General features: G+C 43.0%; 1 protein-coding gene across 1 annotated transcript in view; it reads left to right on the top strand.

Annotated features, from left to right (window-relative positions):
- Positions 1–27,468, top strand: part of Ddx46 (DEAD-box helicase 46) — a 46,653-nt gene that overhangs the window by 1,211 nt on the left and 17,974 nt on the right. Inside the window, exons 2-15 of the mRNA XM_034510093.2 lie at positions 2,255–2,443; positions 4,152–4,295; positions 10,133–10,229; positions 11,059–11,224; positions 12,706–12,857; positions 14,286–14,399; positions 15,209–15,374; positions 15,889–16,009; positions 16,757–16,932; positions 17,778–17,899; positions 21,423–21,501; positions 23,215–23,297; positions 25,859–26,023; positions 26,428–26,590. Of these exons, the coding sequence (XP_034365984.1) occupies positions 2,255–2,443; positions 4,152–4,295; positions 10,133–10,229; positions 11,059–11,224; positions 12,706–12,857; positions 14,286–14,399; positions 15,209–15,374; positions 15,889–16,009; positions 16,757–16,932; positions 17,778–17,899; positions 21,423–21,501; positions 23,215–23,297; positions 25,859–26,023; positions 26,428–26,590 (1,937 nt within the window). The remainder of the gene's footprint in view (positions 1–2,254; positions 2,444–4,151; positions 4,296–10,132; positions 10,230–11,058; positions 11,225–12,705; positions 12,858–14,285; positions 14,400–15,208; positions 15,375–15,888; positions 16,010–16,756; positions 16,933–17,777; positions 17,900–21,422; positions 21,502–23,214; positions 23,298–25,858; positions 26,024–26,427; positions 26,591–27,468) is intronic.

The raw sequence follows: 27,468 nt of genomic DNA, 5'->3' as shown, positions 1-27,468 counted from the left end.
TTCCTGAAGTTTTTGACTTAAAGATTTCGTGTAGTGTTAATTGTCCAGGCAGCTTCAGCTTGGTTCCTTCCTGAATTACCTTTCTTGATCATTCCATTACAATTATTATATCCGTATTGCTGGAATCAGAAGTGACACTTCAGACATAAGATAAGACCTTGCCATTTTTTGACTTAGTATCTGTTGGATCCTGTTACTTTCAAGATGAAATTCAAACTCCTCAGACCTTTCACAAGAAGGTCCATTTCACTCATTTACCTGAATACTGTTGTCTTCCTGCGGTGCCTGGCTTCTGTTCTTGGCTTCTTCAGGGAGCGGTGAAGGGCCCAGAGTTGAGAAATAGCCTTCAGTTTCCATTCATCTTGAGCTTTCATGGAGAGTAGTAGAAGGTAGATCCCGAGAAGGCTCAGGAAGTGAATGGATTGTTGAGTCCTAGTGATAGTTCCTTCAGTGGTGGTGAGGAAGGCTGCTGTGAGTGGGTCTCAGGGCCTTCCACATTCGGACCTTGTGCTGGACCACGGCCTCTCCCTAAGGACAGCCTCCCTTTCCTGCTTATTCTGGTCACATGTGCAGACACCCAGCCTTCTCTCTTGCCCTCATACTTGACATTTAATTCATAATTAAGATATGTCAGTGCTCGTGTTTTGGGCTTTTGTGTTTTGTTCTCATTGGAGATCTTGGTATTTCTTAGCATCTACACTTGCTATTCTGATCCAGGTTGCACTTCTCTTAAGCTGGATGCTTGCTTTAGTTCTGTGTTTTCTCCCCTTCATTTGATTTGTTCTTTGCTCAGCAACAAAACAATACTTTCGTTTTTTAAACTTTAAAAAAAAAAACAAAAGGACAGGTCTCCTTAGTCAGGGCTGGTTTTGAACTGCCAGTTGCCCTGCCTTGCTGGCATTGCATTCCTGCCTCTTGAGTGATAACTTTTAAAATTTGTCATGTTTAAAATTAAAAATCTTCCAGTAACTTTTTTTTTTTTTTTTTGTTATTTATTGTAAGAATATTTACTCATGGGGCTGGAGAGGTGGCTCAGTGGTTGAAAGCACTGGGTTTGCTCCAGAGGACCCAGGTTCAATTCTTAGCACCTACATGGCTCATAGCTGTCTGTAACTCCAGTTCCAAGGGAGCTGATGCCCTTTTCTGGTTACATAGGTACCTGCACACATGAGATCCGTGTGTGCCCGTACACACACACACACACACTTGTACTCAGGTATATACATATACACACAAATGAATTATTTATTTAGAGATGAGAACATGCTGGTCTTAACCTGGTTGACATAAGTGATTTTTCCTCTGTAGCTGACACACCTTAATAACACTATAGGTGTCTGCCACCACGTGTGGTCCTATAGCTTCCCATCTCACTCAGAGTAAAAGACAGTTATTGTAAGACTCTGTGAGGGTCTCCATATTTGACTATTTTGCTGTTTCTCTGATCTTGTCTCATGGCCCCTCTCTTGAGTTCTCCCATCCTGTCTTGTCTCATCTCTTTCCTCTTCTTTCCTCTTTTCTTTGAAACAGAGTCACACTGTGTAGACAAGGCTGGCTATGAACTCAGAGATCTGCCTGCTTCTGTCTCCTGAGTTCTGGGTTTGAGGTGTGTGCCACAGCCCTGGCCCACTGTCTGTCCAGCCTGTCTAACTGTCTTCCTGCTACTGTTCCTTCATGTGCTGGTGTAGATTCCTTCCCATGAGTTTACTCTTGTGCCTTTTGCCTGGAAGGGCTCCCCGTGTGACTGCATGGCTCCTGCTTATATTTCCTTCAAGGGTCCCTAAAATGTCACTTTATTATTGAGAACTTTGCTAGTCGGCTGATAGAAGTTGTCAGACCTCCCGTTGACTTTCTTTGTTCTGAGCTGGCTGTCTCTAATCCAGTACTTAACATGCTGTGCGTTTGTGTCTTCACTTGCCTGTTACCTCTTCCTACACCAGAATGGCTAGCTGTCCTCTGTAAGAATGGCCAGTGTCTTTAAGTGCTGAGCCATCACTCCAGCCCTTTGACAGGCTCTTATTCTGTAGCCCAGTCTGGCCTCAAACCCATGGTGATCCTCCTGCCTCAGCCTCCCAACTGCTATGCATGAGTCACTGTGTGGCATCCCTGCTTGCCTTTCTAGTCTGTACATGTACTGTAGCAAGAGTTCATTTTTTCCTAATTGAAACATCTTTTCTGTGAGTTGTTTTTGTAAACATAGAGGTGGAGCACAAGCCGCTTGCTAAGCTTACTCTTTGATTTGGTACTTTCCTAGCCACTACCGCAAACGGTCAGCATCACGAGGTCGCTCTGGAAGTCGGTCTAGGAGTCGCTCACCCTCCGACAAAAGAAGCAAACGTGGAGATGACAGACGCTCTAGGAGTAGAGATAGAGACAGAAGGAGAGAGAGGTCCCGGAGTAGGGACAAAAGACGATCTCGGTCAAGGGACAGGAAGCGCCTGAGGTAAGACATCCAGTTTTGAAGAACCAGTGATATTGAGCCTTACTGGATAAATTGTGTGTTCTGGTCTGGAGATTAGGGCCCACCTGTGGGCCTCCTGCTTTTTTTTTTTTTTTTTTTTTTTTTTTTCCCCTCCCATTGCTTGATTAGACACAGGACTTGTCTATAAAGAGAGTCTTAAACCGTATCTTTAAGCTTGGAAACTTTAGAGTGTGTGTTCTGTAATCCAGAGAGAACCTTGAAGTCCCCGAGAGAGATACAAGTAAGGTAATATGTTCTGCCTATGCAGGTTTTTATCTGAGTCTCCCCTTGTGTGAAGAGTAGCCACTAAAGCAGACACTGGGCGGAAACAGGGAGGAGCTTCTGTGGGCCCTCTTTGCCTTTTTAAGCTAATTTAATGACTGTTCTTAGATTTAAACTGAAAAACACTCAACTTTTTTATTTTACATTTGCTTACATATTTATTGACACTAATGTCAATAGTTAGAACCTTTCTCTGTGTCTTTAAAAACAGAAAGCATGACAGTGTTAAACTGTGACTTTATCTTCTTAAGAGGTCGGAAGGTAAGAATACTGTGGTCTTAATACCTGGCAGTCCGGAGAAGCAGTTACCCATGACAGTGTAGGGTGTGGACTAGTTCACCTTCCTGTTATGTGTCCCTCAGACAGCTTCCTACAGTTCTGCGAAGCGATTGTTAAGTGAATCGGTTTACTCAACAAATAAGAAATTCACAGCCCCCCAACCCTCCACCCCCACCCTGGGTTTCTCTGTGTAGCCCTGGCTGTCCTGTAACTTGGTCTGTAGACCAGGCTGTCCTGGAACTCAAGAGATCCATCCTCCTGCCTCTGTGCGCACCCCCACTACACACCCCAATGCTGATTTCTGACTTATTTATTTATTTTTTATTTATTTTATGTATATGAGTACACTGTAGCTGTCTTCAGACACACCAGAAGAGGGCATCAGATCCCATTACAGATGGTTGTGAGCCACCATGTGGTTGCTGGGAATTGAACTCAGGACCTCTGGAAGAGCAGTAAGTGCTCTTAACCACTGAGCCATCTCTCCAGCTCCATCTCTGACTTTTTATAAAATTGCAAATTTTAGGTCAAGGATTTTGAGGCTGGGTGTGGTTGCACATGCTTCTAATCCCAGCGCTAGTGAGTCAGAGGCAGGTGGTTTTCTTGTGTTCAAGTCAGTGAGACTTGAAACAACAAAAATAAGACTCGAGATTCTATAGTGAATTCTTTATATTTTCTAGTTGAGGAGCCTGGGATTCAGGGAGTTGGGCAGCTGCCCTGTGTCACGTGGTAACTAGCAGCTCAGGGGAAGAAGTGTCACCTCTCAGCCTTAATATTCTGATTTTTGAGCCAGGTTCTTTCCATCTCCTTACGTAGACTCAGGCTTCCTCCTTGCTGAGATTAGGAGTTTGATTAGCTCAGCCAGTGCTCCTGGGCTGAGCTGCAACCCTAGCTGTAGGCTGTCTGAAATTTAAGATATCTATTACAACCTGATGTGTTAGCAAACATCACTATGGAAACTAGTATCCTCCGGTTCCCATCGATCCTTGTGGGAACTGGTGTCACTTCTTCCCTGTTCAGCTCACTTGGTAGCAGTGATCATGATTGTGTGACGTTTTCAGGTTGGGACAGTCACAGTCTGCAATAATTCTCTTTGGCCACAAATTAAAAGAAAACTCTTCCTTTTCAGGCGTTCCAGAAGTAGAGAGCGGGACAGAAGCCGAGAGCGAAGAAGATCTCGCAGCCGAGATAGAAGGCGGTCAAGGAGTCGAAGCCGGGGCAGGCGATCCCGGTCCTCCAGTCCTGGCAGCAAAAGCAAGAAGGCTGAGAATAGGTAAATGCTGTCCTTGGACTGCACCTGCTGTACAGTTTCCTTCCCTCTGCCTTTATTTTCTGCCTTCAAATCCATCCATATCAGTAGTTACAGACTTTTACTCTTGCTGTGAAGTGTTGGCACAGTGTTTACTAGGTTATGGGTTTATAGTTCAGTTGAGAATAGCAGATTCTATTGGTTTTACACTCCATACTATACCCTTATTCATATTTATTAACGCTCAGAACGTCTGGTAGCATCTGGTAGTGACTATTGTTGCAGGCACGCTGGTCACCATGCGAGGCAACCCCTCTGCGTTCAGGTACATCCTTGGCCTCAGTGTTTTTTCCTTTGAGATTCTTTTCTCAGATAGTTAAGATATTTGCTGACAACTTTTTAAAGGTTTTCTTTTAATTGACTTATGCATACCTGTGTAGGTGTGTCCAAGGGCAAAGGTGCCATGGAGGCAGGTCTCAGATCCTCGGGAGCTGGAGGTACAAGAATCTTAGTCACTTAGACACTAGCAGATTCTATTAGTTATACTCTACAGTGTACCTTATTTAATGTCTATTATTAACAGAGCTTTTGTAAGCATCTTTTATTTTGTGGTATTCTGCGCCACCTACTGGGGGTGCTGGGAACTGAACTTTGTCAGAGTAGTACGAGATTTAACCATTGAGTCAGCTGTGCAGCCCAACAGTAACTTCTTCACTTTCATGGTGTGCCTATTGAATTGCTATTTGGGAAAGTGTGGCCTTCGCTTGTGTGAGTTGGGTGTGTGTGTTTCTTGTGATGCTGGTAACACGTGACTGAGAGACTCTTGTCGGGTCAGCATGCTTACTCTCTCGTCTCCTACCACCTGGTAACACTGCTTACCGAAACCATGAATGTGTTATGTTGACTTTCATCTGTTTCCTGTTTCTGTTTTATTCAGTGTTGGCATCTCTCCAGTGTTGTTTGCTTTACTTTGTAAGTTGTACTTCTATCTTACCAAGGCCAGTGTAATACTGTTGAGATTTCTTGAAATTAGAAATAAGCCTGGATCCTAGCACTTAGGAGGCAGAGGCAGGTGGATCTCTGGGTTTGATATCAGTTAGAATGTTCCAGGACAACCAGGACTCTGCAGAGAAATCCTGGCTTAAAAAAAACAAAACAACAAAACCAAAAAAAAAAAAAAAAGGAAAAGAAAGTACGCAAGACAGAGGTTGGAGAGACTGGATTTATCTCTTCTGTGTATGTGTGGGTGTCCTGCCTGCATGTCTGCTGCCCTGGATTTCAGAAGAGGTAGGAGCCCCTAAAAAGGGAGCTACAGTCGGTTGTGAGCCTCCATGTTGGTGCTGGGACTCACCAGAGACACCACTCCTGGAAGAGTGATTGGTGCTTTCACCATGAGCTGTCTCTAGCCTGTTTTCTCTCTTGACCTTGGTTTTATACCCCATTCACTTGTCCTAACTTTTGTTGAGAGAGGATCTTGCTGTGCAGTCCTGGCTCCCTCTGAAGCTCTCCTCTGCCTTCTGAGCATCACTTTGTTACCTCTCCCCCTGGATGAAGCCACTGCAGACCTTTCCTTACTGCTCACCACCTGCGTGCCCCTTAGATTACTGAGTGCTTTAGCTGCACGGGAATGGAGTCCTGCGTTCTTTGCTCAGCATGGTTTGAGGTTAGCCTGGGCTGGTTCAGTTTTGTAGTTGAGTAGTGTTCTGAGTACTGTACGCAGCTTGCTTACTGTTCCACTGAATGGATGTGTGAGGCTAGGCGTTGAGGGCCCTGAACTTTTTTTTTTCTCATTTCTTTTTTCTGTAATGTTGGCATCAAACCCAAAATCTTGTGCTTTATATTATAGGCAGGTGCTTTCTTCCTGAGCTGGAGCCATGGCCTGTGGCCTTATGAGCCAGGGTCTTGGTATGCACCCCAGGCTGGCCCTGAATTCCTGACCTCTTCCTGTGCCTCCATGATGCTGATTGTTCCCGTGCACATGACCTAGCATGTCTGTTGTGAGCATTCCTAGGCAATACATCTGTAAGGGAGACTGTGGCCACAGACTCAGGTCTGCTTTAACTGGTGATGGCAGCAGGTCCCTTTCCAGAGAGTTTACCTTGTACCCCACCACAGTGTGAGAGAATTGTCTTGTTCCATGCCTTCCTGGTGTCTGCAATTGCTAGTCTTTTATGTTTTTGCTAGTTGGTTAGATATGTGATTATATTGTAGATTTTTTTCCCTTTCCCTTTTCCCTCTCAATCCAGCCCAAAGGTTTTTTTTTTTTTAATTTAAAAAAATTTTTTTTATATATATTGTATATAAGTACACTGAAGCTGTCTTCAGATACCCCATAATAAAAGGGCATCAGATCTCATTACAGATGGTCGTGAGCCACTATGTGGTTGCTGGAATTCGAACTCAGGACCTCTGGAAGAGCAATCAGTGCTCTTAACCACTGAGCTTTCTCACCAGCCCTTGTAGATTTTTTTTTTTTTTTTTTTTTTTTTTTTTTTTTTTTTTTGAGAATTGGAAAGAATTTTATTATGGAGAGAAGGTAAGTATTCAAGAGCTGATTGTTGGCTTCCTGAGGGAGGGGGCTTACTGTGGCTTTAATGTGCATTTTTCTCTGATTGCTAGTGAGGTTGGATATTTTTTGCATCTTTATTGGCTGTTTGGGTTTCTTTTCCGAAGTACATGTTGATAGCCTACAACATACAAATTTTTATTAAATTTTTATGTATGCAGTGTTCTGCATATATATAATATAATATAATATAATATTATATTATATATATGCACCACATGTGTGCCTTGTGCTGAGGTCAGAGAGGGCATCAGATCTCTGCACCAGGGGTCAAACATGATGTAGGTGCTTCTGGGAACCGAGCCGAGGTTCTCCGGTTCTCAGTATGCTCTCTCTTCGATCCTGATCTTTTCTCCCAGGCCGCGTACATTTTTTATTTTTTTCTTCTTTCTTTTGGACTATTTCTCTTAGAAAATTTCATTTATAGGGACTTTGTTGTTGTTATTTTTTTTTTAACTTGATACTGGTTGAATATTATGTAAAAGGCTTTCGACGAGACGTGTCTTTAGTATGGGACTTCCTCGTTTTGTTCCACATGAGAGAGATCTTGGGTACGATCTCCATGTCTACCACAGAGTTTACTTACTGTTCATGAACATCATATACATATCTAGCCTGGAAGTAGGGCTTCTGTAACGTGGTTGTGCTGCTGGGGATTGATGCAGTGCCGTGCACAGGCTGAATGGGTGCCCTCCCATCCACCGGGCTCCACTGGCTCCCTAGGAAGGTAGGTTTGTACTGTGCTTTCAGTGTGTGTGCATGGCTGCAACCTGCTGTGTGCAGTGCGATGTGGAATCTATTTGAGATGCTGCGTACACAGAAAGCTTCAGATTTTGCCTTTCAGGTTAGGGTTTCTTGGTTTGTACTTGTGATAAACAATGGTTGTAGGAATTAAGAAAGCCTGATTCTGGATCTGGAGGTGCACACCATTAACCCCAGCACTGAGGGGGGTGTACAGAGGTCGGGGGATCTGTACAGTCCAATCTTTTCTAAAGAACTAGTTCTAATACAGCCAGGGCTACACAGAGAAACCCTGTCTCAAGCAAACAAACAAAAAACAAAAAAAACCACTAACAAACCCAAACAGAATACCTCACAAAGATAGCATAGGGAAAGAACATTCTACTTCACCTAAGCAAAATTAGCTTATGAAATACAACTCTCACATATACACATACACTCTTTCTTTCTCGCTCCATATATATATATATATACATATATATATATATATATATACATATGTGTGTGTGTGTATATATATATACAGTATACTCATATAAATAAAATCTTTAATAAAACCAAAAAAAGGCAAGTAGCATAAAGAGCAAATTGCGTTTACTTCAAGAAAGGAAAGAAAATTAGTTTAACGTTAGAAGATTGGAGAATTAGTGCAGTACTCTATGAATAAAAGTTAAGGATAAAAGTCATATTTTAGTCTAGAAAAAAGGTTTAGTCAGTTTTTGTTTGTTTGTTTGTCTGTTTGTTTGTTTGTTTTGTTTTGGGAGACAGTTTTTCTGTATAGCTGTCCTAGAACTTGCTCTGTGGACCAGGTTGGCCTTGAACTCACAGAGATCCACCTGCTTTTCCTCCCAGTACCAGTTTACTCTGGTAGTGTGGTGCCTGTGCTGTATGTGTGCACATGTAAAGACCAGCACGTCGGTGTCTTACCAAATGGTCCTCCTCCTTATTTTTTATGACAGCGTCTCCCTGAATGTGGCGTGGGTGTGTAGTCAGGTTTTTCCTCCCGGCCTCTGCTCCCAGAATAACGACTCTGAGACGTTAGTGTTATTTTGAATGAATGATGAGAGTCTAATCTGGCTCGTTCCCTGACTAGTTCCTCCTAACTCATATCCTGTTTATTTTATTCAATGAGTGCCACACACACCTACAGACTGCCCGTGACTACACACATTACAAGTACAAAGGACATTATCTGAAAAGAAGGTAGGAAGACTCCTGTGCACCCAGAGAGATACATGCCAAGGTTGTAGTGTTGGACAGTGTCAGGTGTCTGTATAGAAGGAACATGACAAACCTGTGGGCTGATGCATCACACAGCCATTTGGTAAATGTCAGCCTACATTGCAGTAAGCTTAAGATAAATGATGAGTTAGAGGCCAGCCTGCTCTACACAGCAAGTTCCAAGGCAGCCCAGGCTATATAGAGAAACCTTGTCTTGAGAAAACCAAAGATAAATGGTGCTAGGGCTCCGGGCAGTGGTGGTGCACGCCTTTAATCCCAGCACTCGGGAGGCAGAGGCAGGCGGATTTCTGAGTTCGAGGCCAGCCTGGTCTACAGAGTGAGTTCCAGGACAGCCAGGGCTACACAGAGAAACCCTGTCTTGAAAAAACCAAAAAAAAAAAAAAAAAAAAAAAAAAAAAAAAAAAAATGGTGCTAGGGCTGTTTGCTGCTCTATAGTAAAATAGGACTGCCTTCACTATGCTCACAGAAAGCTGGCCTGGGCAGAGCAAAGAACAAATTCAATGGAAAAAAATTAGCCGATGATTCTTAGGGAATTTTATTTTGAAGAATATCTTTTTCATCTCTGAGTATCTTTTTCAAACCTGACAGAATATTCTAGAAATCATTCAAAAACACCGATTGTGAAGGGGAGAGATGGGTTACTTTTTTTTTTTTTTTAATGTATATAAGTATTTTGCCTGCATGTATGTCTGCATTCCACATGCATGCAGTACCTGCAGAGGCCATAGGTGTTCTCCTGGAACTGTGGTTTCCCATGGTTGTACGTGTGCTCCATGGGGCTGCTGGGAGCTGAACTTGGGTCTTCTTTAAGAGCAGCAGTAAACTTAATAGCTGAGCTATCTTTCTAGCCTAACAGTGATTAAATTTATAGCATTAAAATTAAGCCATTTTCTTATTAAAGGCATAAGTCAAATGTAAAGCTTCTTGTGATTTATTATATGTATGAATTACTAACGTTTTTCTATCCTGTCTAAATTTTGTAATTATTTTTCTCAGATAAATTTTCCAAATGTTCAGTAATATTTGCTATAAAAGATTCACTTTTCTTATGTACCAAGGAATTTGTTCTGAATATGAAAATGTGTTGATTATTGGAGAAATAAAATGAGACCCATGTCTATTAAATAATCTTAAAATTAGTATCGTAGAATTTCAAAATGACTTGGTGATGAAGACACTTGCTGCTGTGGCTCGAGCTGACTGTGTGCAGATGTAGGAGAAACCTGACTTCTGCACGCTGTCCCCTGCCCACAACACACATGACCAGATGATTGCCGAGTGGATGTATCTTACTATCTTTATTCTTTGGTAGGTCTAGGTCCAAAGAGAAAGCAGAAGGTGGGGACAGCTCCAAGGAGAAGAAAAAGGACAAGGATGACAAGGAGGATGAGAAAGAGAAGGATGCTGGGGTAGGTCAGCCGGGCCGGGGAGCTGCAGACATGTTTGCACAACAGTTCTTTCCTTTCTCTTCTCTGCTCTGCTCTCCTGCTTTTCTTAAGTTTTATATTATTTTATGTGCATGGGTGTGTGTGTCTTTGTACCACTTGTTTGCCTGGTGTTACCTGCATAGAATGTCAGGTCCTCTAGAACTGTAGTTACAGGCGGTGTTGAGGTACCATGTGGACCCTGGGAATCAAACTTGAGTCCTCTGGAAGAGAAGCCAGTGCTCATAACTGCTGAGCCAACTCTCCAGCCCAACCCTTTGGGTTTCCTTGTGAAAGTATTTTTTCCTGTAACTCTTCCTTTCTTTCTGTCCTTCTGATCCTCACTGCATCTCTCTCTCAGGGTCTTACTGTATGTAGCTCAGGCTGGCCTAGGACTAGCCCTAGTTCTCTGTGCTTACAGGTGCTAATAACCAGGTCTGGCTTTGTTTTAATATTTTTTTGTTGCATTTTTTGGTAGGAGTTACACACATGGCACGCCATTGCACAAGTGTGGTGGTCTGTTAACCTTCAAAGAGCTAATTCTCTCCTTCCACCATGTGAGGGATTAGGGCTGCCCTCAGAGTCAAGCTTTGCAGCAAGTGCCTTTATTTCCTGAAGATTCCCACTGGCCTTGCTTTTAATACAATAGGAACATAGTTACAAGGATGGTGAATACTGAATCTACTTTGTGTTTAGAATTTATATACATCTGCTTCTCTTTTTTTATATTTTGGAGACCTTATTCAAAATTGCATGTGGAGGAGTATACCTGCTGATTCTCATTTTGACTTTTCCTTTTCTTCCCTCCCTAAAGAACTTTGACCAGAATAAGCTGGAAGAAGAAATGAGAAAACGGAAAGAAAGAGTTGAAAAGTGGCGGGAAGAACAACGTAAAAAGGCGATGGAGAACATAGGGGAGCTGAAGAAGGAGATTGAGGAAATGAAACAGGGGAAGAAGTGGAGCTTGGAAGATGACGACGGTATGTCTGGGATGTGGGTAGTCCTTAGCTTAGAAGACGATGGGGGCATTTCTGGGTTGTGGGCGGTACCTTTTCTATACGGTAGGAGATACTTACAATGTTATATTTACATTTTAACCTTTGCCTGTATCTCCTGTCAGACTGAGGGTTAGAGTGAGCTTTGTGCATGTTTAGCAAATGCCCCAGCACCAGGTTACCTCCCTGGTTCTGTTGTAGCCATTTCAAGCATAGAGTGCTGTGTACTTATTCATAGCGTGTTCAGCACTGTGTAGCCACTGTTGCTGTCCATTGCCAGAGTTCTTTCCTCAACCCAGGCAGAAACTGCACATTAAAGTTATTGCTTAATCCTGTCTTCCCCAGGCCCCTGCACCTCACACTGCTTTCTGTCTCTGAGAATTTGCCCACATTCCCTGAGCTGCAGTCATGCTATTGGTTTCTTCCTATGTCTGGCAATTTTCACCTCTCTAAGACGGAGCTTCTCTGTGTGGCCCTGGCTGTCCTAGAACTTACTCTGAAGACTAGGCTGGCCATGAACTCACAGAGCTCTGCCTGCCTTGATCAAGCGCTGGGATAGAAGGCATACGGTACCATGCCTGGCTCTCTGTGTCTGACTTTTTAGTTTAGTATCCTGTCTTGAAGGTTCATACTGTAGCGTGTTCCATTTTGTTTCACATGGCTAAGTAGTAGCTCAGTGTATGTATGTGACAGGGTCTCACTGAATTAGCTCTGCCTGCCCTAGAATTCCCTATGCAGACCAGGCTGGTCTTGAACACTGCCTCCCATATGATGGGATTGAAGGGAGTGCCACCGTATCTGGAAGTATTTTGTTTTCCAGTTTAAGACAGAGTTCCTCTTCCTAACCGAGCAGGCCTTGAGTTTGTGATTCTCCTACTTCAGTCTCCAAATCCCGGGATCATGGCTTATGACTTATGACGTGCTTTATCCGTCTACTCACTTGCTGTTAGGCCGCTGAAGATGTGCCAGACTCATGCTGAGATTCTTGTAGTTCTGCATACAGGGTCTTACTGTGCTGTCTAAGCTCCTGCACTCAAGTGTTCTTTCCCTCAGTCCCTGAGCAGTTGGAACTGTAGGTGTAATACACTGTGCCTTGCCAAATGGAGATTTTAAGTGCTTCCTTCGTAGATGCTAATGTTTCAATTGTAGAGTAGCCTCCGGTAAGAATCACTGATTTGATATCAGAGAGCTATAGAGAGATGTGGGAGAGAAGTGATGGAGGGACAGGTTGGATGTGGCTGTCTCCTCTTTAAGAAATAGTTGTAAATGTATTCCTGTGCTTCTGTGTGAGTGCGTTCACACGCCTGTGCATACACCTGCAGAGGTCAGGGCAGCCTGCAGGGCCTGTTTCTCCATCCACTGTGGGCCGTGAGATTGCCTCAGGTAGTCAGGCTGCACAGCAAGCAATGTTCCCACTAAGCAGCTCACTGGCCTGTGTACAAAGAAAAGTCGCTCTGCTGTTTCAGATGATGAAGATGATCCTGCTGAGGCTGAGAAGGAAGGGAATGAGATGGAGGACGAGGAACTGGACCCTTTAGATGCCTACATGGAGGAGGTGAAAGAAGAGGTCAAAAAGTTCAACATGAGGAGCGTGAAAGGTGGCGGAGGAAACGAGAAGGTACGTGGGCAGCTGGTGTTGGTCACTTGTCACTCTTCTGACCTGCACACTCAGAAGTTAGTGGGCTTTTTACCTTAAGTGGTCACAAATAAAGAACCTAGGCTCTACTACAGGGTCAGTGTGCACGGCTGTGTTCACTGCAGGGTCGGTGTGCACAGCTTTAGGTACTGCAGGGTTGGTGTGCACGGCTGTAGTCACTTCAAGGTCAGTGTGCACAGCTTTAATCCCAGCACTAGGGAGCTGAGGCATGTGGTCTCTGTGAGTTTCAGGCCAACCTGTTTTACATAGTGAGTTCCAGGACAGTCAGGACTGCATACGGAGATTCTGTCTCAAAAAACCAAAATAACCAAAAAAGAGAAGACTATACTAAATTGTTTTTATTGCATTCATTTTTTAAGTGGTGTGGGGGAGGGTCATGATCATAGCACAGTGTGCCTGGGGGTGTGGATATCAGAAGATAACTTTCGAGAGTGTACTCCTTTCTTGATTGGCAGCAAGTACCATTATCTGCTGAGCCATCTGCCTGGTCCAAAGAGTCCAGTATCTTGAGTTAAGAATGCAGTCCCAGGTCTAGAGAGATGACTAAGGCAGTTAAGAGCACTGACTGCTCTTCCAGAGGGTCCAGGTTTGATTCCCAGACCTCACATGGTAGCTTACAACTGCCAGAAGATCCAGTTCCAGGGGATTCCCACACCCTCTTCTGGTGTCAGCAGAGACTATAAGTGCATGTGGTCCATAGACATAGGCAAATATACACATAAATTAATAATTTTTTTTAAAGGATGACTTTTTTTTTTTTTTTTTTTTTTTTTTTTTTTGTGGCTGAAGGGTACTTGGGGGAAAAAGCATTAAAAGTTTCATTTAAGGCATCAAGGAAGTAGGGACCTCAGTGTGTTTTATTGATCAATTTAAGCTTTTCAGAACAGGGCTGGATTGTCTAATGAGTAAAACATGACACTTAGTAGAATTGTAAAAATGTGTAATGATGAGAAATGAGCCTATTTTTTTGTAGTGAAGTGTCTCATGTTGGGCTTAGTGGTTAAGAGAACTTGCTGCCATTGTTACAGACCCAGGTTCAGTTCTCAGTACCCATATGGTGACTCTCAGAGGACACTGTCTTGTCCTCCTCAGGCATCAGGTATACTAGTAGCACAGAGCACCCATACATGTAAAAATATGTTTTACAAATACACATTCTGCAGTCAGTCCTAGGTATGTGAGTGTAAGAACCGAAATGCAGTCACATTGGAAAGTCCCCACAAGACAAAGGGCAGCCCCCTTGTTCCTTTAAAAATGTAATTGTGGTAGTTTGATTTACAAATTGTGGGATTTATCATTGCCTTGGATTTAGTGTTCGTATATTTTTAAACCTATTTATTTATTTTTTAACTTTTGCAAAATGTTTTAATACCTCTTTTTTTATTTTAGAAGTCTGGGCCAACAGTCACGAAAGTTGTTACTGTGGTAACAACCAAGAAAGCAGTAGTAGATTCTGATAAGAAGAAGGGAGAGCTGATGGAGAATGACCAGGACGCCATGGAGGTGAGGCTTCCTTCGTTTTGACATGTTTATGATCGTGTCCTAGGAGCACTGCCAGCAGAGAGTTGATGTTGGTGAGCTGTGCAGTCACACAGACCTCTGTGGAGAAATGCCTGCTGCTCTCAGGGTCAGCAGTGGTGTGTCCGGATAGGGTTGTCGAGTATTCTGGTTTCTCTCCTCCTTTGTTGTACCCTACTTTCTCATCGCCTCCTTTTTATTGGTCCATGTCAGGCAGAGAACACGGGGAAAGAAGTGGTGAACTACCCTGTCTTCCCGTTGACCTACACTGTAAAGGTCTGACTAAGGGAAGAGTTGCAGAACTTGATGACAGTGCTGAAAGTTGTTTGAGGGCTGTGTTACTGAACTTTGAATAAAGAAAAAAATTAACTTGTAATTTTTTTTTTTTTTTAAGATTTATTTATTTTATATATGTGAGTACACTGTCGCTGTCCTCAGATCCCATTACAAATGGTTGTGAGCCACCATGTGGTTGCTGGAATGGAACTCAGGACCTCTGGAAGAGCAGTCAGTGCTCTTAACCGCTGAGCCATCTCTCCAGCCCCCAACTTGTAAATTTTTTAAGGAATTGATTTATTTATGTTCAAAATCATGGACATTGTTACTTGAGATTTTTCGGTGGTATGGTTTTCAGGTTCCTGGAGTTGCATGGCAACCCTGCGGGTCAGGATTAGATAGCACACAGCAATCCACAGAACGGATCTTAGGAGAGAGGAGAGCTTTGACCACCAGGACTGTGTCTTCTAGAAGCGAAAATAAATAACAGACTTTACTTTTTGTTCCCCAAATTCAAGTATTCCTCAGAGGAGGAAGAAGTTGACCTTCAAACGGCCCTCACAGGCTACCAGACAAAACAGAGAAAACTTCTAGAACCAGTAGATCATGGAAAAATTGAATATGAGCCATTCAGAAAAAACTTTTATGTTGAAGTTCCAGAATTAGCAAAAATGTCTCAAGAAGGTAAGAAGCTTTGCAAGTTTTATTCCTTTACTGTGACCTCAGAGTAAACAGTCCGCTTCTGCAGGGGTGTGGGCAGGCCCGGGTTGGATTTGCAAGTGTTTTTTAAAAAGCAGAATGAATTTAGTGACATAGTTCTTTGGGTTGAAAGTACTGTTCGTGTCTGATTCAAAGTGACTGTGTTGGCCCTGTTGGTATGACTGACTGTTGTCAGTCTGCTGAGAGGCAAGCCAGGTGACTTGTCTGGAACAGGCAGTTGGGCTGACAATCATTATTCTGTTGCAACTGAAGAAAATACTAAAATCAAAATTTGAAACGGGGCACTTGATGTTATCCTAATCTATTGCAACAGTGATTAGTGTCTCCAAGTGTTAGTGCTCTCTTGTGTGGCTGTGGGTTCTATTTGATAGCACTTCAGGGAGGTGAGGCCTTTGACCCTTGGCCCCCTAGTGAATGTAGCTAGATGATGTCAGTGGAACATAGTGTAGGAGCTTCTAACTGGGCCTTTGTTTTCCAGAGGTGAATGTGTTTCGATTGGAAATGGAGGGCATTACAGTTAAAGGAAAAGGTTGCCCCAAACCAATTAAATCTTGGGTCCAGTGTGGAATTTCTATGAAGATACTAAATTCCCTCAAAAAGTAAGTGCTGATGGTTATCTGCGTTTTTCAGTGTCCTGCTATTCACAGTAGCCTTTCATGCAAATATCTGTCTGGATTTCAGTTATATTTCTCTTTATGTGCCCTAGCTGTCCTGGAACTCACTATGCAGACCAGGCTAGCCTTGAACTCACAGATGTTCTTGCCTCTTCCTCCTAAGTGCTGTGATGCCACCACACTGGGCCTTTAAATATTTTCTTTTTCATTTGTTTATTCCGTGTATCTTACTGCTTGCCTACTTGAGCAATCACACCATGGCATGTGTGGGCGGAGGTTAGAGGAGAACTCTGGGAGTCTGTTCTTTCTTGCCACCTTGTGAGTTCCAGATCGCCTGGCCTGGATGCAAGCACCTTTTTCACTCCACCATCTTGCCAGCCCAACCCTTGGCTTTTTTCTGCTTTTCACTAAACATATTCTAAATGTATCACATTTGGAAGAACAAATGCTTGTTGTCCTCTAAGGGGTCTAAAGGGCATGGTTTTTTGTTTTGTTTTTTAATTTTAATTTTTTTTATTGTTTTTTAGATGTAGGAGTCCTCTTGTCTGCAATAACATTTGCAGGCCAGAGGAGGACATCAGATCCCTTTATAGGTGTCTTTAGGCACCATGTGGTTGCTGGGAATTGAACTCGGGACCTCTGTAAGAGCAGTCAGTGTTCTTAGCCACTGAGTCATCTCTCCAGCCCAAAGCTCATAACACTTACATTGCATTCTCTTTGTTTCTCTTTAAGGCATGGCTATGAAAAGCCCACACCAATCCAAACTCAAGCAATTCCTGCTATAATGTCTGGACGAGATTTGATTGGCATTGCCAAGACAGGAAGTGGAAAAACCATTGCTTTTCTTTTGCCCATGTTTAGACACATCATGGATCAGAGGTCATTAGAAGAAGGAGAGGGACCAATAGGTACAAGTTTTCTCATTACATCATTCTTTGCAGATGTGTTTGTTATTACATTAGAAAGTTATTATGACAAAGATGTCTTTATGTGCGTTTCCTTTATCAGTCAATACAGACGGCACTTTGGAGCTGCTTCCCCCTTACCAGCAGGTGGAGTTTGAACCCTCAGAGATTTGGAGTGACACCTCAGAAGTACAAAAGCAAGGCTGGCCCAGCTCAGTTTTAAAGTTCTGAGCCGGCAGGTGGAGCTCTCGTGCATCATGCTGAGGCACATGTGCTCTTAGTCCAGATCCATGTACCACAGACTCAGCGTAGAAGGAGAAATGAAACTCCTGAGGAGATGGCTCGCCTCAGAAGACAGTAGTGCTGGTGCTTCATGTAGGATTAGATCTTCCAACTGAATTTCTTCTCATTTTTGCAGTTCCTGTTTGTATATTTGAGTAGGGAAAGTTAATGAGCTCTTGCCATGCATGTACAAGGCACGGAGTCCTCTCTGTCAGTGCCTCAGAAGGAAGTGGTCTTTGGGAGCCGCTGTGGGGCTTTGTAGAGCAGGGCGCCATTCAGTTCTCTACTCTGTGATTGGCTGTTGAAAACTATTTACATTCCGTTCAAGTATCTTTCTGAGGGCTAAGTAGGGTTTAATTTTCTTGAAGCATGTCCTTAAGAATTTCTTTGCCCTTCACCTCAGTCTCTGCCATTACTAAGCTTCTGCACCACAGTTTTCAGACTTCATACGGACAAAACAAGTTTGACTGTGAGACACAAACTGTTCTGCAGAGATTAAAGTTAGCGCTTTAAAGCATCTCCTCAAGGATTGGATGGTTCGACTTTTGACATATTTATCTTTTCAGCTGTCATCATGACTCCGACTCGAGAGCTGGCTTTACAAATCACTAAAGAATGTAAGAAGTTTTCGAAGACCTTGGGACTGAGAGTGGTCTGTGTGTATGGAGGGACTGGAATCAGCGAGCAGGTAGTTAGAATAAGGCACTCTGTTTGTATCTTCAGGTTGAATGATCCAGTGACTTAAGTGATTCTTTTGTTTTAGTGTTTGATGTAAGTGATTGCCCTTAAAATCTTAAAGATATTTGGTGGGAAAATAATTATAGAATAAAGTACGTGCCTGTGGTGTGTCTGTAACCCTGTGTAAGTACTGAGGAAGGAGACCGTAAAACTACAGAGTCCCTAACAGTGTGTGTGTGTGTGTGTGTGTGTGTGTGTGTGTAGATATAACGGCTCTATAATCTCAGAACTCAGAAAAGCAAAGGCAGGGGCATCACTACAAGTTTGAAAGTAGCTTCATGTATAATGAGTTCTAGGCCTGCCAGGTATATGAGGCAAGACTCCATCTTACACCCTTGACCTTCTAAGAATGAATGATGTAATGCCTAAAGCAGATGTTTTGTAAAGACTAGGTGTAACATGACTGTAGTTAACAGTGCTGTTGTAGATTTAAATTTTACCAACAGAGTAGATCTTGAAGATTTTTTTCTACAAAAGGCAAAAATTGCTGACTCTGCAACACATAAAGCATTTTGCCACAAGTTAAAGTAACTTTTATTACCCTGATGTAATTGTCTCCAGGCTTATCTGTCTGCTAACCTAGGTCTAGTCCTGGAAGCTTCTAGACTTTGTACAATCTAATCTAGGCCTAAAATGTTTTCAGCCTCTGAGGCTTACTGCTGAATAAGCTCACCCTTTCTTGTTCTGACTGGTTGGTCATCTCAGCTGTTCTGGCTCAAACTCCTCTCTAAGCTGACTGACTCAATCTGGCTTCTCTCAGCCTCTGACTGAATACACTAACTCTAGCAAACTATTCTAATCTTCTGACTCCTTCTCATTCTCTGGCTCTTTCTGTCTTCACCTGTGTCTAGCTTGTTCTCTTTCTGTGACCTGTGTCCCTATAACTCTCCGGGTAAAATTGCCTGCCTGCCTGGCTGGCTGTGTGTCTGACTGTCTGTCTGTGTGTCTGACTGTCTGTCTGTATGCTCCCTTTAAGTAGCTTCTCTTTCCTCTCCTTGTTCGAGTTGGGCGTATCCTATTCTGTTAGATCTTTCTCTGATTCGTCACTTTGTCCACCACTCAACTAGACATCCCATTCAAACAATGTGGTTTCTTCTACAAACTAACTTTGCCTACATTGTTTGAGATAAAAGGTGTGTACTGAGGGCCTGTCTCTATTCTAGCCAGAGTAGCTATGTCACTGGATTATAAAGTCCCTCTAGAGGCATGCGTGTATATCAGAACACATATATTTGTGTATGTAATATACAATCTTTTTGTGTGTGCTGAGGATTATTGAACCAAGGACCCCTTGAATGCTAGGAGGGGAGTTCTGTTCCATTGAGCTACAGCCTTCTGGCTCCCAATGCATACACTTTGTTGTTACTAATTATTTCTCAGAAAACTTAGGGAATAAAGGAAAAAAGAACCGTCTGGTACAGAATTTTGAAAGTAGCTAAATTTATAGCATTGGCATGTCCTCCTGCCTGAGAATGCATTCTTGTTTTTCTATTTTATAAGCGAAAGTTATTCAGAGTGCTTCAATAAGTAGACCAACTAGGTTGAGCTGGTGTTTGCCTTACAACCGAGGCCTGATTTCCAGACCAACAATTACCGTCTGGAATGCATGCTGGCCTCTTTAAAGGATGCTAATTACTGTTCTCTTCTAGTGTTAGGCTTCTTCCATCATCATCCCTAATGATGGTGCGCAGACTTAAGCCAACCTTGACTATCTTTGATGTGGCATTTTTCCAAGACAAGGTCTCTGTGTTATGCAGTTCTAGCTGTCCTGGAACTCACTATGTAGACCGGATGGCAGAGATCCATGTGCCAGCATTAAAGGCATGCACCATCATGCCTACCCAGAAAACTTTAGAACTAGTGTTGTAAGGACATGCCTTGGGAATTTTCACTTCTCTGCTATTTTTAATACTTAAACTGTTCATTTTGCCAGTTCATTTGACCACATGATCTGTAGTAAGAAATACATTTATAAAACAACTTTTTTTTTTTAACACAGGATTTCCCTGCGTAGCCCAGGCTGCCCTCGAACTTGCTCTGTAGACCAGATTGACCTCAAACTCAGAGATCTATCTGCCTGCCTCTGCCTCCCAAGTGCTGGAATTAAAGGCATGAGCCATCACTGCCCCCGGTGAGACAAATTGGGTGTCTTTGTTTGTGACAGGATCTCTGGTGGCCCTGGCTGGTTTTGAACTTACTGTGTAACCAAGGATGACCTTGAGTTCCTGATCTTCTTCCATTTTCCAAGTAATTCTGAGATACAGGCATGTGCCACCATACCTGTCAATCAAACGAACATCTAAAAGCAGTTGGAACAGGAATACATCTCAGAGACTGTGCAGGGAGCATGAGGGGTGGTTTTACCACAGGTCAGGGGCAGGCGAAGGCGACACTGTCAAGCTCACCATAGCTTTGAGATCGGAGCAGCCTCTCAGCCCCTGTTCAGAGAAGAAACAGGGAGGAAGCTACATCGTGGGCAGGAGCAGCCTGTGTGTGACTATGATTGCTGACAGGACAGCTTCAGCACTCCCAGAAAGGAGTGTGTGTGTGTGTGTGTGTGTGTGTGCGCGCGCGCGCGTGCTCGTGTGTGTGTCAGCTTGCTTGTTATGTTTACCCATGTGCACATACCACAGCACGTGTGTTTTGGTCAGAAGACAGCTTGTAGGAGTCAGTTTTCTGCTTTGACCGACCATGTCAAATGTCCATGGACCATGTCCATGGGGAGTGGAACTTAGGTTCAGTTTGGTGGCAAGCACGTTTATCTACTGCACCATATCACCAGCCTCATCATACACTTTCTTAAAGACCTGAGAACATATGTAGGAAACAGGAGGTCATCTGGAATATTTGCCACAGAAGGATTCACTCTTGGTGGATCTAACTATAGGAGATGACTTTTAGGTAAAGATTCCAGAGTTTGTAATTGCTTTAGGGCTGGAGTGATGGCTCAGTGGTTAGGAACACTGTCTGCTCCTTAAGTAAAGGACAGAAAGAAAGAGAATGGCCTAGTGCACGCCCACAGTATAACCTGCTGCATGCACACATGTCTGTCTGTAGGGGTCAGGCAGAGGTTACCATGTCCAGAGTGCCTTTCAATGTCTGTCTGTAAAACTGCTGGTTGTGGCTTACAAAGCCCTTGGTGTGGTTTCTTAAATTTGGAAAGCTTTGATCTCTATTAGAATATATATTTTACTGCTCATTCTTACCTTCCTTCCTTGGTTTTGAACAATAGTTGCAAATTAACATTTGTGAAATCCTTCAGTTTTATTAGTTTCAAATTCCTGGCCCTGGGTCGTCTTGCTGTCCTGTCCATCGGTGCTGTAGCAGCCCGAGGGCCGTGTGCCAGCCTCCAGTGCTGCTTAGTCTTTGTCTTCTGTGGTAGACAGGGCCTCGCAAGGGCCAGGTGTGCTGTTCTCATATGAGTGTAAGAAGTGGTGATGACCATACCATATGATCTTTTCCTGTCTCACTAGATTGCTGAGCTGAAAAGAGGTGCTGAAATTATTGTTTGTACACCTGGCCGAATGATTGACATGTTAGCAGCTAACAGTGGTAAGTCACAGGTATTTTATTATTTGTTTTCTTTCTGTTTTGAACTTGACATGATTTTTGTTAAAGCAGTTATGAGAAACCAACAGAGGGTTTCTATGTTTCTTCTTAAAGCTGTAATATCTTAAAATGTGAATTGTAACACATTTATTGTTAAACGTATTAATAAGTCTTTGGCAGTTCAGTTTGTATTCACAACTAACTTTGCATTTAAGTTGAGTCTTTTTTTTTTAATCTTGCTGTTAAAAAGGTGGCATCATAGTCTCTTTATTATAAAATTCTCCCCGGGAGCTAATATTTTATTATAGGCAAATTAAGTTATTGCAGCTTCAAGAAATGTCTTTTGTAAATACTGCATGTTTTTAGCTCAAATGTTTTGCTTTGTTAAAATATTCCCTATCAAACTGATACTAAACTGTTGACATTATTTAACTTCTGTGGAGAAAGGCCCTTGAGGATTATAGACCTGGGCTTCCGAGACGGTAACCGTCAAAGGTAGGTGACCTAATGCTGTTTTCAACCTTTCGAGGCTCTTGGCAGCTGGAGATGTTAGTGCGAACACTAGCTGTTTTTAATTTCTGAAGAAACGGCTTTTGGAGGTTTCTGTTGCAGCGTTGAGTATGTGTGTGACTGAGTGCTGGAATCCGAGAAGTGCATGTCTGTACTAGTGTCCGCCTGAAGCTTGGGGTAACTGTAATTCTCCCTGAGGTTGTTTGGTGAGGCCTTGCACTCGAGTAGCAGATGGTGGTCTGGGGTGCTGACTGTATAATCCCTTGTGTTTTCTCACTGTTGTATTAATTAAACCTCCTGAAATTCATCTTGATTAATATTACCTTTCCCCTTTATTTGTCTTTTTTGTTTATCTTTTAATAACTATTTTATACATATTTTTGCCAGGTTCTACAGTTGATAGCAATGCTTAGTGTATTGATCTTTGTGAAAGGATTTTCTGTATTTTTAGTTTTTAACTGTGTAAGAAGCCAGGACTATTTATTTAAATCAGTGGCAGCAATTAATTTAAAGTGTTTCTTTACATAGAAAAGTATATTTGTATGTAATGCATTTATTTTTTAAAGTTTGTATACTGTCTTGTTGCCCAGTGCTTGACATGCCCATTTAAGGTGCTTCTGACTATGGATGTGGGCTGTAGGGGATAGCGAGGGCCTGCCTCTGCCGTAGTTAGCACTGGACCAGTGATTGACTTGCCCATTTAAGGTGCTTCTGACTCTATGGACGTGGGCTGTAGGGATAGAGGGCCTGCCTCTGCCGTAGTTAGCACTGGAGCCTGCTTTCCACACATACGCTGTAATCTCTAATATGTTTTTTTCTAGGTGATGCTGTCAGATACTGGCTGATGTGGCCGATGCTTCCTCTCAGTCTTAGTTTTATGATGTGTTTTGGAGAGGGCTGTTTTCTGAATTTTACAGGTTCTTCAGGCCCTATGATGGTATGCAAGAGACGAGTTTGACAAAATAAAGGGCCTCATACACCCATTGCCAGAAAGTACTTGCCACTAGATTAAGTCTTAGACCAGAGTTTCTTTTCACTGTTTAAAGAAACCTAACCTACCCCTCTGCTTAAGTCAGGCATTTTAGTTCCCTTTACTTTTTTATTTTTATTTATTTATTTATTTATTTTAAAAGTTCTTGACTGTCATCATGAATTGTGGCTGATAGTTAGTTTTCTTTTGGTTTCTCTTTTCTCTTCTCACCTTAGGTCGGGTCACAAATCTTCGGAGAGTGACATATGTTGTTTTAGATGAAGCAGACAGAATGTTTGACATGGGTTTTGAACCACAGGTAATCATTCAATTTCTTTGTAACTTTAAAAGTTTATTCTATTTTTAATTGTGTGTGTGGTAAGTGTCTGTGTCTGGGTGTGCACATGAGTGCAGGTACGTGCAGAGGCTAGAAGTATCAGATCTTCCTGGAGCTGGAACTGCGGTGGTCGTGAGCTGTTCCATGTGGGTGCTGGGTGGCCGCAGAACTGGACTCCCGGGTCTGTCATAGTCTTCAGTTTCCACGAGTGAGGAAGCCAGAGGAAACTTGAACTCAGTTTGATGTGAAGAGGGCTGAACTAGCTCTGTTCCAGGATGGAACCCAGGCACTCAGGCTTGGCCTCAAGTTCCTTAATCTACTGAGCCAGTCTTTTTATTTATTTATTATTATTACTAAAACCCATGGAGAGGAAAATTAGGAGTGATGATTTTTGTAGGATTTATTGGCTAACATGGGTAAGTAGGACTTCAGGTGTCATAGGGTGCTATTTGGATATTGATAAATCACCATGACATATAACTAACTTTAGGAAGAAGGAGTTTATGTCTTGATATCTATGACAGCAAAGCGGAGGCGTGGTGGACAAGCAGCAAGCATGGCGACAGGAGCAGGAAGCTGCGCGTTCATGTACTGAACTGCAGTCATGAAGCACTGAGTAGTCTGAAGTGGTGATGAGGCTTTAAACTCCTACCCAGTGACACTCTTCTCTAGCAAGTCCACCTCAGACAGTGCTACCAGCTGGAGACCAGGGGTTCAAGTGCCCACTGTCATGTAAAGTAGAGCCGCCACTACTGAATGTGACTGCTCACCTGAACGTTGTTGGGATAGGAGTAGGAAGGCTTCTCGACCGAAGTCTGTATTGAAGATGATGATGAAAATTGGGAATAGACCATATCATTAGTTTGCATGAACACGCAACTGTCACTGAGTTGTTGAGTGACATGGACGTTAGGTGCAGGACTCTGCTTTTCTATATACTTATACAAAGTATACACGTTAATACATTCCCCTCAACTTAAAACTCAGGGGTAAGGAATGAGGGTATGGGGTGGGGAGATAGTGTGCAGTCAGTAAAGTGCTTGCAACAACCTGAGTTGTTTGCCCAGCGTGTGTGCTTGACCACAGCCAGGCCGGGTGATGTACATTGAATCCTGGTGTTTATTTGCTTCTTTCATAAAACTTACTGCTTTCAGATTTGCTGAAGAAAAAATATACTTGTTGATTTCTAAATGCCGGAAGAGAGTTGAGCATGTACAAGGAATCAACAGATTTGAGGGTGATAGGGCGGCAGGCGTTATCAACCCTGAGGAGCAGAGAGGAACGGAGACCAGTGGAGTGACAGGGCACAAGGAGATGAGAATCCAGTGCTCCTTAAACAGCTGGTCTTCTGTAGACATATTTGGCTGGGGTTTGACACAATGTGAAATGAAGTTCACTCTGTTTTACTTCTTTTCTTTTTTTTTTCTTTTTTTGGTTTTTCAAGACAGGGTTTCTCTTTGTAGCCCTGGCTGTCCTGGAACTCACTCTGTAGACCAGGCTGGCCTCGAACTCAGAAATCTATCTGCCTCTGCCTCCCAAGTGCTGGGATTAAAGGCGTGTGCCACCACTGCCCAGCTTACTTTTTTTCTAATTTATGTTGATATTACATATTCATTTGTTGTGTAGTGGGGGCAGAGCATCCAAGTGCCATGGTTTATGTATGAATGTCAGAGGGCAACTTGTGGAGGTTGGTTCTTCTCTTCTCCCACATGGGTTCTGGGGTCAAATTCAGATTGTCTGACTTGGTGGCAAGTGCCTTTTAAACTCACCATGGCAGCCCCATCTTTCCTTTCTTTTCTTCTTGTTTTCCATTCTGTAGACCAGATAGACTTCAAGCTCTCAGAGACCAGCCTGTCTCTGCCTTCAGAGTGCTTGGGTTAAAGGCTTACTGGGATGCCATAAATGGACTGGTTAATTCTATGATCATTTTAAGGATCCCCTGCTTCACTGAGAGATCATTGTCATCTGAATGACATCAAATTTACATAAAAAATGGGCTTCCAAGCTCCCTTCTTCCTCGATCCCCCCTTCCTTTCTCCTTCCTCATTTCCTTTCCTCCTGTGGTTGTGGGTGCACATGTATGTGAATGCAGGTGTGTCTGGAAATCAGAGCATGGTACTGGATGCCCTTCGGGAATGTACACCTTGGTTTTTGATGCATAGTCTGTCACTGGGACCTGGCATTGCTAAGTAGGCTATCCTGGCTGGCCAGGGAGCCCTGGAGACCTGCCCTTCTCTTGCCCCAGGGCTGGGCTTACAGTGCATGCGTCTTACCTGGATGCTGGGTGTGGGGCTCCCTGGATGCTGGGTGTGGGGCTTGGGGTCTCATGCTTCTGCAGCAAGTCTTTACTCTTGCCCGCAGCTCAGCTTGTCCTTTTGTGGTAAAGCGAAACTAAAAACAGCAAATTCAGGTCTAAGTTCATGTTTTCTAAGATACAGATTTTAACTGAATTTCTAAGATAATGAATTTAAGTTCTTGCTGTTCATTTGAACACTGTGTAGGTTTTTGGAGACTCACTGTATTTGCATATCTCATTTTCTCAGGTCATGCGCATTGTGGATAATGTCCGTCCTGACCGGCAGACAGTTATGTTTTCAGCCACTTTCCCTAGAGCTATGGAGGCGTTGGCCCGCAGGATCCTGAGCAAACCCATTGAAGTTCAGGTTGGAGGCAGGAGTGTGGTTTGCTCAGATGTGGAACAACAAGTGGTAGGTACCGTGTTCAGGAAATCCCAGTTCTCTTGGGGTTTAGGCAGTGTATCATTTGGTTTTGTTGTGAGATAGGCCGGTAACTTCTAAAGTTAAGTCACTTACAACCTTCATGTTGCCAGGAGTGTGGAGCTGACCCCAGGAAGCTCTTCAGTGCTTCCCACCAGAATTGAAAGCTGGCAGAAACATTACACATCTTGCCCTTGATTAATAAGATTTGAGAGACAGAGAGAATCGGTGACCAGTTGCCATGGTTACAAACCTACCAGTTAAAAGTCTACATTTGCTTAAGCACTTTAAGGCATAGGAAGCTATAGATTAAACAGAAAATATATAGAAAAAATTTGTGTTCTAGGACACGTTGGTGTTTTTTATATTAACTTGCTACAATGTGGTATTTTCAGATTGTGATTGAAGAAGAAAAGAAATTCTTGAAATTACTGGAGCTTTTAGGGCATTATCAGGAGTCAGGATCGGTCATTATATTTGTGGATAAGCAAGAACATGCTGATGGTCTTCTGAAGGACTTGATGAGAGCATCGTACCCTTGCATGTCTCTTCACGGAGGTATTGTTTACTTACCTACGAGCCTGTCATTGCATTGAACTTGCTGTGAATAATTACGTTTGCTTTGCTGTCTTTAATGGTGGTAGAAGAAGTCAGGTAGTCAGACCCTGGGCTGACGACATTCCAACTTTATGTAACTCAAGCTGCTCTCTGTGGCTTGTCACTTAACTGCCTCGAGGTCATAGCTCTCACTGTGCTATCTAGGCCTTTCAGCCATTGAGCTCTCAGAATCGGCCTGTCTTCACCATCCAGTGCTAGGGTTAAGGACCAAGGAGGCATGCCTGACTGCTTACATGGGCATGAGAGGCTTGAGTTTGGGTCTTCGTTTTGGTGGAACAAGAACTGTCTCCACTGTACCTACAACTTCTCATCATCCCAAATAGAAACTACCTCCTAAGCAGTTATTCTGTATTTCTCACCTTCACTTGTTCATTGTAACTTTCGTACTATAGTAAGACTTCATGAATTTCTTAACCTGGGCACTGCATGGTGTGTAATGCATTCTGTATCCTTTTGTGTTTAGTCTGGCTCACATAGTCATGATTTTAAGAGTCATATTTTAAACTGTATTTGATTTTCTTCTGAGAGCTGGATATAGCATCCTTTTGTGTGTACTTTCTATCTTGTCTTGATTCACTTCTTGGTAGACCCCTGAGGTGATTCCATCATTTGACTGTTAAGTATGTTATGAACATAGTATGTAGATATCGAATGGCTTTCGATTCCTTCTGAGTAGTGAAGTAGTGAAGTCTGAGCTTACATTTTTGAGAAATCATCAGATTGATTTCTTAAGGGTATATTCCTACCGTCAGTGTACTTGGGCGCTAGTTTCTACATCCTGAAAACAGTAAACTATGTTACTATGCTGTGTTGTGATT

Source organism: Arvicanthis niloticus, chromosome 8 (assembly GCF_011762505.2).
Source record: "Arvicanthis niloticus isolate mArvNil1 chromosome 8, mArvNil1.pat.X, whole genome shotgun sequence".
In the NCBI taxonomy this organism is placed as follows: Eukaryota; Metazoa; Chordata; class Mammalia; order Rodentia; family Muridae; genus Arvicanthis; species Arvicanthis niloticus.
The sequence above is the reverse complement of the archived record's forward strand: the minus strand, read 5'-3'. Positions and strand labels throughout refer to the sequence as shown.